Genomic DNA, 16,415 nt, shown 5'->3' with positions numbered 1-16,415 from the left:
CAGAAATGCTTTGCCCTGGTTCTTTTAAAAGACTCCTCTCAATTCCTTTCCTCCTTTATTGAAGAGTCCCCTCTGCCCTGGCTATCTGACTCCCTGACACCTGGCAATGCAGAGTTGTTTGCCTCAGTTTTACTCAGTCGTTCTGTGCTGCTGCTTTTCTCAGGAGCCTGCGGTTGTTCATGCTCTTCTCATTTCTAAACCAAGCAACACAATTTCCTTACTTGGCCTATGCAAAAGCTACCACATCAACTCTCTCTTACTCCCAGGAATATTTCTGTTATCTGCAGTTTCAGATGCGAAATGCACTCCACGCTTCAAGGTCACTTCGCTCTGCCGGTTTATTTACAGGACTTCTATTTTCCATTCACTCCCAAGCACTTCTTTCTGGATCTTGAAAGCTGCTTTGGGTCGTTCCGTGGCTGCAGCCCCGCAGCCCACCCAGGCAGCAGCGCGATGCCAAACCCGGGCGGCTCCGGGACGGGAGCGGGGCCCGGCTCCGGGACGGGAGCGGGGCCCGGCCCCGGGCATCCCTCGGTGCTGCAGCGCCGCCTGCAGCCCGCCCGCTCCCTTTCGGGGAGCTCCTCGTCCTTCGGGGCCGCTTCTTCTGATCGACGCCCCTGGCGAGTTTCCGTGTGCTCCCAGTCGGAGCAGCGGGGCACAGGCCGGTTCTGGCACCGAGTCTTCCCTGGAAATGCGGCCGCTCCAGGACGGCGCTGCTGAGGAACGGCGGCGTCGGCTGAGACCAAGCGGAGGGAACAAGTGGGGAAGAGGTGACATGTCTTGCCAAAGACCAGTCTGCTTCTTCCCAGTTTCTCTGTGCTAAGCAGGATATTTGGATGCTGAACCATTCAGCTGATGGGGCTGGGTGGTGTTGCACTCGTTCAGCTGATTGGATATGCCTTGTGAAACATATTATGAAATTACTTGTTTGCTCAGGTATATTTAAGCTCATTTAACCTGTCATGGGGGGTAATCTGCATTACCCAAACACAATGAAAAATATTTCTTTTGATGCATTACTACTGACACAATAATAATTAGCAGTGATAATCAGCTTTTGTCTTTCTAGCCATAAGAATGAAGTAATAGAAGTTAGGGAAGACCCGTGAGTCATCACTTGGACTTTACCTCTCCACCCCACACTGACAGAGGCTCCCAATCGTTCTTAACTTTCTTAGAGCCCAGCTATTTTTACAGACTCAAAACTATGAGCCATTATCCAAAATGAACTATCACATCATCATTACAGAATGCAAATAAACGTCTTTGAGAGCTGCATCTCTCTTTAGCTGCAGCTCTGCTTTCCCGTTTTTATTGTAAGCTCAGAACCGCCAAATCTCATGCCTGAAGTGCAAGATACACTCACTTGGTGTCTGTCTCACATCGCTGTGCTCGTACCTGGGCATGTGCATCCCCTCTCTGACGGCTCAGAGCTGCTGTGCCCATCATCTGTCCCCAGGAGAACAGCAGGGAACACACACAGCATCACTTGACATAACACCTGCCTAGAAAGTGACTGTGCTTCCATGATGTGCTGCACAACAACGAATACAAACTGGCTTTAGCAGAGAGCTGCTAAAGTAACCTCTGTGAGTGAAGGGTCTTCCCTGCACAAGAATAAATGGCTAGGATGTAATCTTAAGTAGGAAGCAGGGTGACAGCACTCCTCCAAAACCCTGCAGCAAAACCTCTTCCCTCTGCCATGCAGATGTAAGTAGAGATACTGCACTCCCTGCTGGGATACTGCATCTGTCTTCCTTATGGCACAGCTGAATTAATGCCGTCCTATAGTTCATGGGTTCCCTTTCCATATTTCTAAACTACATATTAAATCCTTTTAATGTTCCTGGATAACTTATTCAGTTCCTGTCTCTTCATCTGTCTTTGTTCTTCCTTAAATTTCCGTTTGTATTCTCCACCTCATATTTTTTATCTTCCACTTTTATCTTGTACTCTGTTCTGTTCTGCATCACAGTACTGTTCCACATACTTAAGTTGATCTATTGCCTTTGAAGTTACAGGCCACAAATATTATAGCTTGTGTATATTATCTCCATTTATGTCTATTTCAGTGTTTCTTTCTGCATTTACAATAATCTTCATCTAATGAAGGTTAAACCTCCTGAATTCTTTCCAGCTCTGTCTGTTCCATTTATTCTTTTGAGCATTGCTGAATTCCCGTTTTTTCTGTTTCTAGTTCTTTTCTGATGATCAATTTGGATAGTCATTGTTTTGAATATTTACTAATCTGAAACAATTTCTAATTTTTATTTCACACCAATTTTCAATCTAAGGTTTCAGCACTGCATGAGCATACATTGAATGTGGATTGCCCTTTTCCTTCTGGCACCATAGATTCCAAGTAGTTTCAGGGAGCAATTGTCTGTGGCTGACTCAAACCCCAGCTTGCATTCTAATTCTCCTTGCTTTATCAGTGCCAGGCTGTGTTTATCTTTTCAGTGTAGATGTCTGTCAGTTATTACTTTTTAATATACTTTATCTTAGGCTGCGTTTTAATACCACATTTGATTTTGCTGTATACTCTTTTCCTTCAGCACCTTCCTAACAGCACACACCCTGATTCTTCAAACATTCTCTTTCCCTTTCATCCATTGTGTTGTTCATCCCTCCCTTGTTTGGCACTTTGGGTTGGTTGAAAGATCTTTCAGCATCGATCATCTTTTGGGTGTGCTGGCTTGGAACCTGGATAAAGCAAGGCACTGCTGGCTTACACTCAGCTCCATGTCATGTTAAAAATTTATACCTCTTTATATTAAAGATGTGAGAGCACTCCTTGTTCTTTCCTTAAACCAAGTTAGGAAGGCTTTAATGTCAGACTGTACCGCTGAAAAGAAAATGTTTTATTTGTTCAGTGGCGCTGGCACACTGTGATTCCTCGTTAATCCACTGGGCACGTGAAACAAGGAGGAGAACAGCATAACACCTTTGCTTCAGCAATGAGCTGTCCTCCTTTACATGGGCTCAGTGGTCTGCGTCTTCCAGTGTGGGCTGTCTCCCATGGATGTGTGTCCCTGACAAAGTATCCTCGGACTGTTTATTTGCTTTAGTTCACCTGAAAAAGAATTAATTCTCTACATGATCTCCAGGGTGCAGGTGTCATCATCCCATGCTTATTTAACATGCCCTGCTCAGGTTCATCAGAAGCAGACACAAGATCTGTTCATACTGAGATCTGTTGTGTTTTCTGTGCTGCCGATGCAAGGCAAAGCCTGTAAGGAGGAGCTGAGTGCCAGCAGTCCCAGGTGTTGCCAGCACTGCTTGCAGAGGACCATTCACAGTCTGACCCTTTGAGACAAGCAGCAAAGCCATCTTCCCTGGATTAGTGGGAGTCTCCATGCAAAGATTTCCAGGTGAAATGCCATGGTGTTTGCTATATAGGCAATGAAATTTGCATCCACATTGGACCCTTTTAATCTTAACATTTCTAAGTCTGCACTCAGAGCTTTGTTAGAACAGACCAATAAATGTTAAGGAACTCCTAGAGGATAAAATATATTTCTTCTTTATTTAGAAGTGGAAACTGTGAAAGACTTTCTAAACAAATGCTTCTTAACATGCCAGGAAAATGCCTGGTAAAGTAGCTGGAAAAATGTTTTCAGTAAACAACAGCCTGCTGCTTGTCTAAGAGTAACTTCACAGTGTAAGCTCAGTGTTAATTTTCTGGAGCAGTAGCTCATCTTTATCACTTCAGCATTCCAAAAAGAAATTGTTTCCATTATCTGTCAAAAGAGTTGCTGGACCATTATTACTTTAAATGGCTATTAAGAAATGAACAACCAAGACTTTGGTCAGTGAAATCTGCGCTAGAGATAAAATAATTTATGGCTATAATCTACACTAGTTGCTGGATTTTGTTTTCTGATTACAGAAAAGGATCCAGTTCTCCTTAGAAGGATTTCCACAACAAGGCAACTGATTCACAGTGTAAAACTGTAGTAGAGAGAGAAAATTATTTTAGTTTTGTAAATCTACAACAGCACATTCAGAAATACAAAAATAGGTTCATTGAAATGTTTGAATGGGCACTGTTACACTGGTGTTCAGAAATGACAAAGTGAGTGGAGGCTTAACTGAGACCCACCTCGTAAGTTACCAAATGTGTGGGATTGAGCAGTCCTAGCTCAGCATTTAAAATTTTATCAGATAATTCTGTCGTAGAATTCTAAAATTAAAAGAAAAAACAAATACACAAAAAACCAAAAAACAGAAACAAAACCAAAAGCTACCAAGGATTTTTTTTCCTTCTCTAATCTTCTCATACTTTAGTTTATCGTCACCCTTCAAAAGCTGTGTGGGACATGCAGTACAAGCACTGCCTCTTACAGCACCACGGAGCAGTGGTGTCTCCACATGAAGCAATGTCCCTGTACCTATAGCAGGTTTTTTAGTATGCAGATGATCTCTCACTACTGCAGCTTTAACCTCTGGAAACAGGCCAAAATCTTGTCCAGTGTAGTGCAAGGACTGCACAGCACTATTTGTGGTAATACTGTGCAGAGGTCACCTCTGACATACTTCGATCAAGATTGAAGGGAAATGGGATTGTTATTGCTCCGGCTCCCCAAGTGCGTCCTCTGCAAGATTAACTGGATGAAGAGAAAACGTGCATCCCCTCTTTTGACAATGAGCTAAAGGAATACTTCACGGACCTGTCATTGTATAAGCTGCTGGCTTGGCTGAGACTGTTGTTCTCACCACAAGGTAAAAACAAGACAAACCAGCAGTCAGTATGTGGAACCCAAAATCAGAACTGCGGTCTGCACGAGATTTTTCCACTTGCTAAAACATTATGGAGAACACTGACACTGTCATAACTGAGCAAACGTTCAGATGTCGGAGAGGAGGTGGGTGTAAGGCCCTGCAGGAATGCTTTGTGATTCCAGGACAGAGATTCCTGTGCCTCCCGGGTGCACCCGGCCATGAGGGCTGGAGGGGTGCGGGCAGAGCAGAGCCTTGCGCTGCCGGAGCTGTGCCAGCTCTGCAGGGCTGTCCTGCCAGGCACAAACCTTCTCTCCTCCACTAAAGCAAGTGTCAAAACAGACAACAGTCGTGGTAAAGTTGCTTTATGGGGGCATTTCTGGTACGTTCATCTTTCAGCTTTTGGTAACTTGTGCCCATTACATCTTCATACGTGGGTTTATGCCACCTTACATTACATTACGCCATTTATAAAGTCAGGATTCACTGTTGCATTCGAATGCACCACATATATTGGAAAGTAAGACAGCAAAGACATTCTGTTCTGATTTACCTTGTTCTGCCTGAGAATAAACAAACCTTTTATCTTCAGCTCATGTATTATTACTAAGAAGCTTCTGAAGTACACACGTAAGATTCTAGACTCTGCTGTACTGCACACAACTTCCAGAAATGGTAAAAGATTTAGTGTCTGCTCTGTGTGAGACTTCAAAGAGTGTGTGTTTCTGCTTTGCTTATTAAAAAAATGTTTAGGAACAAATCACATTTTGAATGTAACAAGATCCAAAAAAGAAGCAAAATAATTTTGAAGGTGATCATTCTAATATTATTAATCTAATAATATTAGAATTCTAATAATAATTATTATAATTATTAGGTCACATTATTTGACCCCAATCTTTTTTTTTAACCAGTCTGTTCTGTGATATTCAGTGGCACCATGATATTCATATAGTATTACTTCCATGAAGTGTTTTCAGAACCCTAATAAGTTACAGTTATTTTTCTATATTTAAAAGAAAGGAGTAGTACTGGTTAACACAACTGTACATAGAAATCAAAAAATGTCTGTAAAAATTCATGAAGAACAGGTTATTCTGTAAATTGCATGCCAGGAGGACCTGGAAAAGTGAATAACTTGTAGTTCTAAGGAATAAGCAACCTTTCACCTCTAAGTTTTTACCGAAAGTGTGATATATAACGGCATCAAAAGTATCCAGATGCAGAGTGTAATAAAGGATAATGCTCGACTGGAAAGAAACTGCAAAAATGACACCATGATGTTCTGTAATTGCCTTTCACTGGCAATTTATCAGTTATATTGTATAGAAAGCCTTGGAAGCTCAACTTAGGTTATAGGAGAGCATTATTTCCATTTCATGCATCATCGTGACTGATGGAGAACATAAAGACCAAATTACTTCTGGATGCCTCTGCATAACTCCACAGCCTGCAGTGATGCAGCACTGTTTATCTGTCTGTATAATTCAGGGTGGGTTTGTTTACAAAATAGCCCTGTGGATTTCATTATTTCATTATTCATCTTTCTTCTCGGGGTCTCTCTGCAGGAGTACATGGAATAAAATGTACAAAACTCCCCCTTGGTTTGACAGTAAAGGCAGCAACATCACCCTGAAACTAGATGATCTCCAGAAATCCCTTCCAACCCTAACAATTCTGTGATTCTGAGGAAATGCCAGGGGGAAAAAAAAAAAAATATATATTCAACTGAATTTGGTGTGAAAAATCCAGTATTAGTTAAGCAGAACTAGACAAGTCATTTAACAAACTACTTTGCTCCAATTTCGTCTAATTCTAATTCTCCAATGTCTTGGGAAAAGAGAAGGAAACTAGAAAAATGTGCTATTCAGTTTTGCTGACAAAATTCTAGTTTCTTTCCCATAAGACTCTTTGTAATTAGAGTTCTTTTTAATTTAATTTAGTTTTTAAAGCAAGCTTTTATTGATAAAGAACTGCAGCGCATGGGAGATGTCACAGGCGATTTTAACGTGCTCCTCCGGTAATTTGCAAATTGACGTGGTTTGTTCTGTGTCTGTGTCTGTGTCTGTTCCGTCCCCAGGGTCAGCGGACTTTCTCCTTTCATGGGAGACAACGACAACGAAACCCTTGCCAATGTCACCTCAGCAACGTGGGACTTCGATGATGAGGCTTTCGATGAAATCTCTGACGATGCCAAGGACTTTATCAGCAATCTACTAAAGAAAGACATGAAGTAAAGCTGCTGGATTTAGTTGCTGCGCTCTCTGTGTTTGCATTTAGCTGAAGTTGCCGTTCGTGTTTCCCCCCGTGGATCTCCACATGGCAGCAGCACCTCTGGCCGTACTTTATAAGGAGCTATGCGTGCCCGCCCGGCTCGGCGTGGGCAGCGCTCTTTATTTCGCTCACAGGGTGCGGGGCTGAATGGAGCTTTCGCTTCAATCGCCGGCTCTTTGTGCTTTTGTGCTCTTCCCTCCCCTCGGGCGAACGGCACCCGGGGCTTTCGTGTGGCCACTCTGATCCCCACTCCTGTGTGACACACATTCCTGCATGACACGTTCTGTCTTGCTCTGCACGGGGTGCAGCTTTGCCGTGTGTCGCTTTTAAGTGTGGTGCCTCTGAGTAAGCAACTTCCCTAGAAATGTAGTAATTTGGCAAAGAAAAAAAAAAAAAGAGTTGGAAGCGCTGTTTGCAGAAGTGTCTGAGCAAACCAAGGGAAGGAAACATACTTCTGCCAATGAGTTTGCAAGTGGATGGATGAAGAACCTGTGCACACTGAGCAAAGTGAAGAATAGGGGTGGCAAGAGATTTGGACATTTCTGTTCTGTTAGATGATCAGGAGGATATTGAGTGGTGGGATGGGGAAATCTCTGTAAGTGAAGGAAAGGAGATCTGGGATGGGGTTCTGCCAGCATCAAGCAGCTGAATCATTGCCATTGTGGCTCTGCTGTATGTGTTCCATGCCTAAAACATATGGCTTTTCCTGCTTTGTTTTATAATGTTTTTTAACACTTAAAAATGCACAGTTTTCTCTCACAAAGATCTACAGAAATTGTGAAAGTGAGTTTAAGAAGTTAGAATGACTGGGAAAGCAAAACCATGTGATCTTTGTTGCTAAATTTAGGAAACAGAAAAATCAGCTCCCAGCAAAGAGAGCACAAAATAATGTTACAGCAGGTAGGTTCCTCTCTTGTTATTGGCAACACTGACTGTCTTTTTATACAAAAACAGGAGTCGCTTAAATTGTACTCAATGTCTTCAGCATCCCTGGCTGCAAAAAGACACCAAAAACATGGAAGCCAAAAAGCTTTCCAAAGATAGGATGAAGAAATATATGGCCAGAAGAAAATGGCAGGTAATGAAGAGGATGTGAAATTGGGCTGGATATCCTATCAAGTCTCTATATTTTTAATGTTTATTATTCTGGGGAACACGTCACACCAGGGGGTTTCTTCTGCTGGTGAAAGCTCCGGCGTGGTCAGGGCGGGAATGCAGGACAGCAGGTCTGGTTCCTGCAGCTGTGCAGTAGGAGGGTGCACAGCTGCACATGGATTACACAGGATGATCCCATTTCAGGCTACTAAAAGGCATATGAGCTCAAGTATGGCTTTTTCTATCGTCTGGGGGCACGCCTCTCTCTCTTCCCTGCCCTCTTCATGCCACTTAGAGCTGGGGGATTGTGTAATTCTTAACAAACCTGAACAGTTCAGGTAAAACCTGCCTGGCCTCCCTAAAGGTACCTTATTTTGTGGCAGTTTCATTCTAATAAGCCAAGAGTTCTGCCTTGTTGGAACCTCCCGAGCTTCCCATGCATTCAATCAGACTGGTTTTCCGTAACATATTCAGTCTCCATATCTTCTTTTCTCCTAATGCTGGAACTGGGGTACCAGGTCCATCTGTGCCACACTGATACCTACAGGAGTTGCCGTGAATCCTTTTGAGTAGCCTACAAAATACTAATTTGTGTAAATCTACTTTATATTCCCTCTTATGTTCTACACGTTTCTTAAAGCTCATGCAATACAAGTGTCTTTACTACAGCCCTCATAGTTGAAGCATATTTTAGTAGCCTGGTGGTTGATCCTGGGTCCTGTCAGAGGTCTGCTCCCATCATGCAGATGGTGCTTTCTCATTCATTTCATATCAGCTCGTTATCCATGTTGGATGAATTTCAGCCCAGCCCAGAAGGCTGTGGAGAGAGGCATCCCCCACCAGAGTTCAGTTCCAGTTACACAGGACAGGGCTGCTCTGCTGGCCCTGCTCTCGCACAGTGCTTTTTATCCACAGCTAACAGAGACATTCATTTAGGTATGAGTTCATCAGGGGAAGTTTATATCTGCAACTAAATTTGGTAATTCAGTCCAGCCTGCTCTGTCTCTCCTAGAACAACAGAGCTATATATAAGCAGTTTGTCCACCAATTCCAGTGAGGCTTGCAGAGATCCCAGATAATTTGTCCGAAGCAGGATTGTTGCAGAAAAGCACATGCCTGTTGGATTGGATTGATCAGAAGCCTTTTCTGTTATGTCTTAGAAAACAGGCCATGCTGTCCGAGCAATAGGAAGACTGTCGTCCATGGCAATGATTTCTGGTATGAGTGGGAGGAAGGCCTCTGGGAGCTCGCCTACCAGCCCTATAAATGCAGACAAAGCAGAGAATGAAGGTAAGGATTTTTTCTGCCCCGTATTTTCACCTTTCTCTGAATCAGTCCTACTAAAACATTTAGCAGATTGCTAGAGACCAACCATCGAGTTGGATATTCCTGTGCTAGCTCGCTCTCTCTCTGTTTTTATCTTCCTATTTTTTAAAGAAATCTATCAAAAATTCACTGTTCTTATACTGTCCTGCTACTCAAAATGCCACAGTATAAGCACAGGCAGTAAACTCTTTTCTTTTTAAAGCCAAAGAATTAAGGCAGATTTGTCAGCTGCACTTTCTGAGTTTGGGAATGCATGTTTATACAAAGATGACAGTGATGTATTGCCTTCTCATGCAAGCAACCAAGCAAGCAAGCAATAAAGTATTAACACTTGCGGTAACCATGGCACACACCCTGCATTAACCATGCTCCTCAGACAGGGCATTTAAGGAAATGTCTGCGTTACTCCTGTACGTCCCCAGATGAAATGTGAATCAGTGGTGTGTAACACTCAGAGGTGCAAATGTTTGACACTGCTGAAAGTCAAGCAAGTAATTTTGACAAATCCACATAGACTGTGGGCCTAATACAAGTGGAACTTTTTTATCCCTCTGACTAGCAGAAGTCCAGGTTTAGTTAGGAACAAATTCAAGGGAAAATACTGAGGATTCATAGCATGGTGGCCCTGCACATCCATTTCTTTCTATTTATGGCCTGAATCCTTGTCCAGCTGCAAAAGATTGGAACAAAGATAAGCAGCCACCGTTCTCACTGTCCCGTTAGTCTGACAAAATTAAGTGAAATAAAACATGCTTTCATGACCATCTGGTAATTAAAAACTAAAATACATCTTTTGAGAACATGCCCTGTAAAATTGTTCACTACCTCTTTGCTCTCATCCAGATGCTTTCCTCGAAGAAGTGGCTGAAGAAAAGCCCCACGTAAAGCCATATTTTACTAAAAAAATCCTTGACATGGAAGTTGTGGAAGGAAGTGCTGCTAGATTTGACTGCAAAATTGAAGGTACTTTTGAATAAGTGTGTCTGTTTCTTTCTTTCCTTCCTTGTCAGCTTTCTGCATTGGGCAGTTTTTTCACTTTTTCAATTTTTATTTCTGTATTATTGTTGAGTTGGTGCCATTTTGCTTTACCGATATCTGCATGTCACGGCACAAATGCATTGAAATAACAGAAATTATTTGGATCTTGTTCTGTGCTTGCCATAGAACAGAAGCCTCCAGGAGTCCATGTGTGAATCACTAATTTAGAATAGCAAGTGGGAACTGTCATTTGATTTTTGAGGGAACAGTAAAAGCGAGATGCAAAGTAGAAGCATAAATTCCAACAGTATACTCTTAGAGAGTGCCAGCCAGAGACCAAGAATTAGTAGGAGGTCAGTTGTCTGAAATGACAGACCAGTTTCAGGTCACCTCAAGATACCCTTAAGCTATATATACACTTTATTAAAGGCAAACAAGTCCCTAACTGTATATGCATGAGAAGTAAAGACAATATTCTTGTGCTGGTCACATAAGTCACATCTAGAAAATACTGTTCTGTTGTTTGGGGTTTTTTAACATGTGAGTTCAAGAAAGAAACCTCAGACTGGAATATGCAAAGTATAAGTTTATGAGAAGACATGTAAGGAGCATGGGCATGTTCAGCCCAAGAGTCTAAAGGCCAAGACCATTGGCACTTCTGCAATGAGATTGAACCTTGTGTATCTCCACTGTGAATGAAAACTAGAAATTCTGAAAGAAGAGCTGTGAAAACAAAACGAGCAGGGTCAGTACCATCCTGCATGTGTACAAGTTAATTTATAATCTTAAAATGAGGAAATCAGAAACTGCCTCATCGACCTTCTGTCATCTGTTCCTATGCTCCCAATCTTTTCCTGCCTGGGTTTCCTACCTCACAGTGGAGATGTGAGGACGGATTATTATTGTTGATGGATGCTCAGTGTGAGGGGTACGGGCACAAGCACTGCATGGAATAAAACAGATGGATGTACCATGGCTGGTGTTCCAAACTTTGCAGTGTATTGCTGTAATGTTCACTTTGTATTTGGGATTCCTGCACTTTATCTCTGCTCACTGGGGAGTTATCCTCCCCTCCCAGCCCAGAACTTGGCTGAGACCACAAACCTTCAATTTGTTACAGCAGCCAAGAGTACTGTATAAGGGATTGTTCTGCAGCAGGCATTGTACAGCTCTGGAGGCTTAGCAGAACCATTTGCTTCACAAAAGGCTCTGAAACTCCTGTTGAGATGCACAGTCAAAATGCTTTTCTCAGACTTCCTCACTTACCCTAACCAACACAGAAAAGGGGAGTGCAATGTACAGGACAGGCTGGCTTGCAAGGAGCAGATTAGGAGGAGGAAGATTCAGAATAACCACAGCAAAGCAACCTGAGAAAGATATTAAATTGTAAGCACAAAAAACAGCTTGCCCTTGAAATTCTAAATCTCGGTGTTGGGAACTGTTGTCTCCGGAGAGGCTGCAGTGTAATGTGAGCCTCAGATGCACCGTCAGGAGTTCCCTGCTGGCTGATGGCTCCAGCACACAAAAAACTGTCTGCAGGCACTGCTCAAGGACTGGAAGGAGGAATTCGCCGAGTACCGCAGTGCTCACGAGCAGTTTTTGCTATTCATGAAAAATAGTTTCAGGTAAATGTGAAATAAAAAAGCCTCACATCATCTACATTTTATTTTCCATAGAAGTCAATGAAATATTTGTCTATCAACACATTGGCACGTCCGTACACAGGAATTGGAGCATAAAGTAATTAGTACTGAGTAAATGCTCGTTTATTGCAGTCACTGTTCTCTCTCTGCTCTTCCAGGCTATCCCGACCCTGAGGTGATGTGGTTCAAGGATGATCAGCCTGTCAAGGAGTCCCGTCACTTCCAGATAGACTACGATGAGGAAGGGAACTGTTCTTTGACTATTTCTGAAGTATGTGGGGACGATGATGCCAAATACACCTGCAAAGCTGTTAACAGCCTTGGAGAAGCCACGTGCACCGCAGAGCTCCTTGTGGAAACAATGGCAAAAGAAGGAGAGGGAGAAGGAGAAGAAGATGAAGAGGAGGAAGAATGAAACAAGGCTAAAAAAAATTAAATATTTAAAGACTCTCTTTATAAGGCTCAGAAAACCAAGTTATCAAAAGCACCTTGTGTGAAACGTAGGTCTTTGGGGGGGTTGTTATTTCAGCATGATCAGTTGATACCTGTTAGCTTTATGTATGGGCATTACTTCAAACCATCAGGCTTTTTAAGTTGCTAGCATGATTGGATTGACTTTAAGCAAGCCATCAGTTAAGTTGCCCAGACTGCTTTTAAAATCAAATGTATGGAAACCAAGTTATATTCTCAACATCTTATAGAAAAACAGTCTATTTACTGAGCTCATCGCTCTTTACCATCACTTTTCTCAGCCAAAACCGCAGCTAAGTTGGCTCCCCAAGATCTACTTTAAAGGAATCGTTGGCCAGACATGCAGTGAATCTCTCCAGTCCTGAGGAATAGGCTATCCCCTGAGCTGTATCTTCTGTAAGGGAAGAAGGTTTGACGCAGCCAGCATTGCAATTTGTATGTTGGCATGGTTCATTTCTCACAGTCGAACCATCAGACGTTTCCACTGCCTCTGTCAGTGAGCTGTTAGTGCCCTTGTATTACTGGCTAGCATTAAACATCCAGGTGGTCTCCTGAGATACTCCTGATCTTGCTTTTAGCCAGCTGATCCCACTTTGTCATCTTTCCCTTATGGAGCCTGTCACTTCAGCGCAGTTGCAGCTGCCTACTTAAGAAACAGACTGAAAACACAAAGATTGAGAATATTTTCTGTGTTTCTGGTCAGTCTAATAAAGACTTATGATTCATATATATGCTGCTGTGAAAAAACAGGTTATTGCACAATCAGTGATTTCTCTGTGCATGTGTGTGAATGGAATCCCAGGTTAGTTAAAGTTTTACTTGCATTTATTTGGCAATTGCAAAACAGATTTCAACTGATGATAAGCTGGAAACTCCCACAGATTTTTTCGAGTAGCCAAAAAGACAGTAGCCTGGATTACAAATTCCTCTATTCTTAGCAATTTCCAAAGAATCTTAACCTATATAGGACCTATTTCTACCTTATGAGCTTGACTGTCTTGTTTTTGTCTTGAACCTGCACCAGTTAGGCTGTTGCGTTTTTTAAAAACGCAGAAAAACAAAATGAAAAAATCCAAACCCCATTTTTTTTTTCTCAGAAATGGTTAACGCACTCAGACTTAGTAATTTTGCTTTCCTTTCACAGTATTGGCACTTTTAAATTTTTTTTGTTGTTGTTCAGAGGTAATATCAGAGGCTGCAAGGTGATTATGCATAATCCAAAACCAGTGTGTCTTATATCTATGTATCATTCCAAAAGTGATTCTTTTTCTTTTCCACTTTTTGTGTGTAAAGTGCAACCATTTGCGTTTCAAAGGTTACCTCTTCTAAAAAAAAGACATTACCTTAAATCCTCACCATTAAGTAGTCAGTGTACTTTAATACAGGTGTGTACATTATCAACCTTAGGTTGTTTGATATTACCTAGTTGTGTATGTGTTTCATATGATTTGCTCTTCTACATTCAAAGCTCAACTAATGTGGATGACACGACGGTTTGTAACTGCTTTACTCTTTGTTGCTAAATTCAGATTGCCAGCATGTCTTTTCTTTTCGATTGATAAAAACCTCTTGTTATACTAAACACAGTATTGCCACAATTCCTTATGCAGAAAGGTTTGGAATCTGATTTAGAGCATACAGAGCTTTCCTCACTTTTTTTTTTTTTAATGTTTTAGGCAACAACGGGGTGTATTTTGTACCTTAATAAAAATATGCTAATGTTCTCCCTGTTTGTTAAACCATCAGGATTGCAAAGATGAGACCGCTACGGCTGTAGTTACTCACGGTTCCTAAATAAATACTACCACAAAGCACACTCCTCGTATGCTCTGTTGCGGCGTCACCGCGTTCACCTTGGCCAAGCCTCCCCTCCTGCCCCTGGGAGCTGCTGGCCACGCAAACCCGTGAGGTGGCAACAGCGGAGCCTCCCTGATGTCTGTGGTGCTGTGCCTTCTCCTGCCCCGGCTCGCGCTGCGCGGAGGCTGCTCTGCCCCAGCACCACCAGCTACAGCCTGGGGCTGGCACTCACGGCCTGCCACGTCTGTGTCATCAGGGGGAACGTGGAGGCGGCACCAGGGCAGCTCTGGGTTTGTTTCACAGTTGGGAATTCCCGTATGATGGGGAAACATAGAGTTCTGAACAACTGTGGGAGGAAGAGAGAAAAAAAATCAGGGAAGTCTCAATGTAGATATGGACTTAGACCAATGTTTCTAAAAACTGTAAAGACAGAGAAAAAGACAAATCTGCTTGCGCTGCCTTTATTCAGACTTCTGCTAACATGCAGCCCACGTCCCCACAGACCATGCAGGAGCACACAGACTCTCCTTAAAGCAAAGATTGTGCAAACACCCTGCTTGTAGCAACATGCTTCTTGAGCAAATCTTCAGCCGTTCAAAGAGCCATCTTTGCAAGGTGTGCCCCTCTGTCCTGCGAATGTACCAGGCTTTGTTCAGTGGCTGCTGGTTTCCATCCAGGTCAGCACACGCCTGAAGCAGGGAAAGGTCTGGCCCTGCTGGGCTGCTCTGCGGGCACAGCAAGGTCTGTGTGTGCATGTACGGGGTATCAAAGCCCACAGACTCAGAATTGCTCTTCCTGCACAAATCTTCCCTTCCCTTCCCTTCCCTTCCCTTCCCTTCCCTTCCCTTCCCTTCCCTTCCCTTCCCTTCCCTTCCCTTCCCTTCCCTTCCCTTCCCTTCCCTTCCCTTCCCTTCCCTTCCCTTCCCTTCCCTTCCCTTCCCTTCCCTTCCCTTCCCTTCCCTTCCCTTCCCTTCCCTTCCCTTCCCTTCCCTTCCCTTCCCTTCCCTCCCCTCCCCTCCCCTCCCCTCCCCTCCCCTCCCCTCCCCTCCCCTCCCCTCCCCTCCCCTCCTCCTTCACTAGTCCTTTTGTGTTCCACAGGCTATAAACTGCCTATTTTTCTTTTGCCCCAAGGATATTTCAAGGAGTTTACCATCTCCCTCTAGCTTCCTATTCACATCCATTCCACTCTGCAGGAAACAATGACCTCTACTTCCAAAATTACGTGACACACATCTGATTCAGCTCTGAGTAATTGACTCCAAGCTGTATTTGACCTTGAATTTTTTGTTTTGTTTGAAGAATAGAATTCTATTTCCTCTGAAGAAAGCTATTTTATGTACTTGAAACCCCGTCTCAATTTGCCAGCTGTGGTCTAATAAAAGGCATTACCTCTTTCTACAAACCTTGCCTTGCTTGTATAATGAAGAATATATATATAGTATATATACAGAGTATAAAGAAATCCACTCTTGGGGTATCATAGGACTGAAACCCCAACAGCAGAGGTTATGCAAGACACTGGTACTGCCCGAGGTGGATCACTTAATTCTCCTTGTATTTCTTTTGTATGACATTCAGTCTTCTCAAGAGACAATGGAGAATTTGGGACTGGCTGCTGTTTTCCACTTGTGTTTCTGGATTTGCAGAAACTTAATTTACTTAACGACCGTCCTGTACAACCTCCCAAGCATCCTGTGCATATTTCTGGTTAATGAGAAGACCTTTGCTAATTGCATGCATGGCAGGCTGTCGGCTGGGTCCCTGCTTCCCTTTGCTGACAAGGAAGACAGCATTGGACTGCACAGCCCTCTCCTCTGCAGTGACTGTCAGACTCTGCAAACAGAGAATTTTTTAAATTTATTTATTTTTTAATTGCATACATGAATAATGAATGATTTGTTTCTCTAAAATTTCTTGGTATGTTAATTGAAATACTGCAGTAAAACATAGCTGTTTGATAATGGAATTCTCGTAAATCTTCTTTGCATTTTGAGCCGTTGTCTGCAAGAGATATGCACATGAATTTATTAGGCCACAAAAATACTCACATGGAAGCAGAATTTTCTGAGATGGGGACTGAGGCTTATGCTGTTATTCTGCACTGCTCATAAA

General features: G+C 42.8%; 1 protein-coding gene across 2 annotated transcripts in view; it reads left to right on the top strand.

Annotated features, from left to right (window-relative positions):
• MYLK (myosin light chain kinase) overlaps window positions 1-14,322 on the top strand; it is a 197,323-nt gene extending 183,001 nt beyond the window's left edge. For both annotated transcript variants that reach the window (XM_066190273.1, XM_066190274.1), the window contains 5 exons: window positions 6,800-6,952; window positions 7,948-8,071; window positions 9,249-9,378; window positions 10,258-10,377; window positions 12,194-14,322. In XM_066190273.1, the coding sequence (XP_066046370.1) occupies window positions 6,800-6,952; window positions 7,948-8,071; window positions 9,249-9,378; window positions 10,258-10,377; window positions 12,194-12,450 (784 nt within the window). In that variant the 3' untranslated portion in view covers window positions 12,451-14,322. The remainder of the gene's footprint in view (window positions 1-6,799; window positions 6,953-7,947; window positions 8,072-9,248; window positions 9,379-10,257; window positions 10,378-12,193) is intronic.
• The last annotated feature ends 2,093 nt before the right edge of the window (window positions 14,323-16,415 follow it).

This window comes from Chamaea fasciata, unplaced genomic scaffold (assembly GCF_029207755.1).
Source record: "Chamaea fasciata isolate MVZ Bird 193981 ecotype frontalis unplaced genomic scaffold, bChaFas1.0.hap1 SCAF_8, whole genome shotgun sequence".
Classification (NCBI taxonomy): domain Eukaryota; kingdom Metazoa; phylum Chordata; class Aves; order Passeriformes; family Sylviidae; genus Chamaea; species Chamaea fasciata.
Note: the sequence above shows the minus strand (reverse complement) of the source record. Positions and strands in the feature narration are given on the sequence as shown.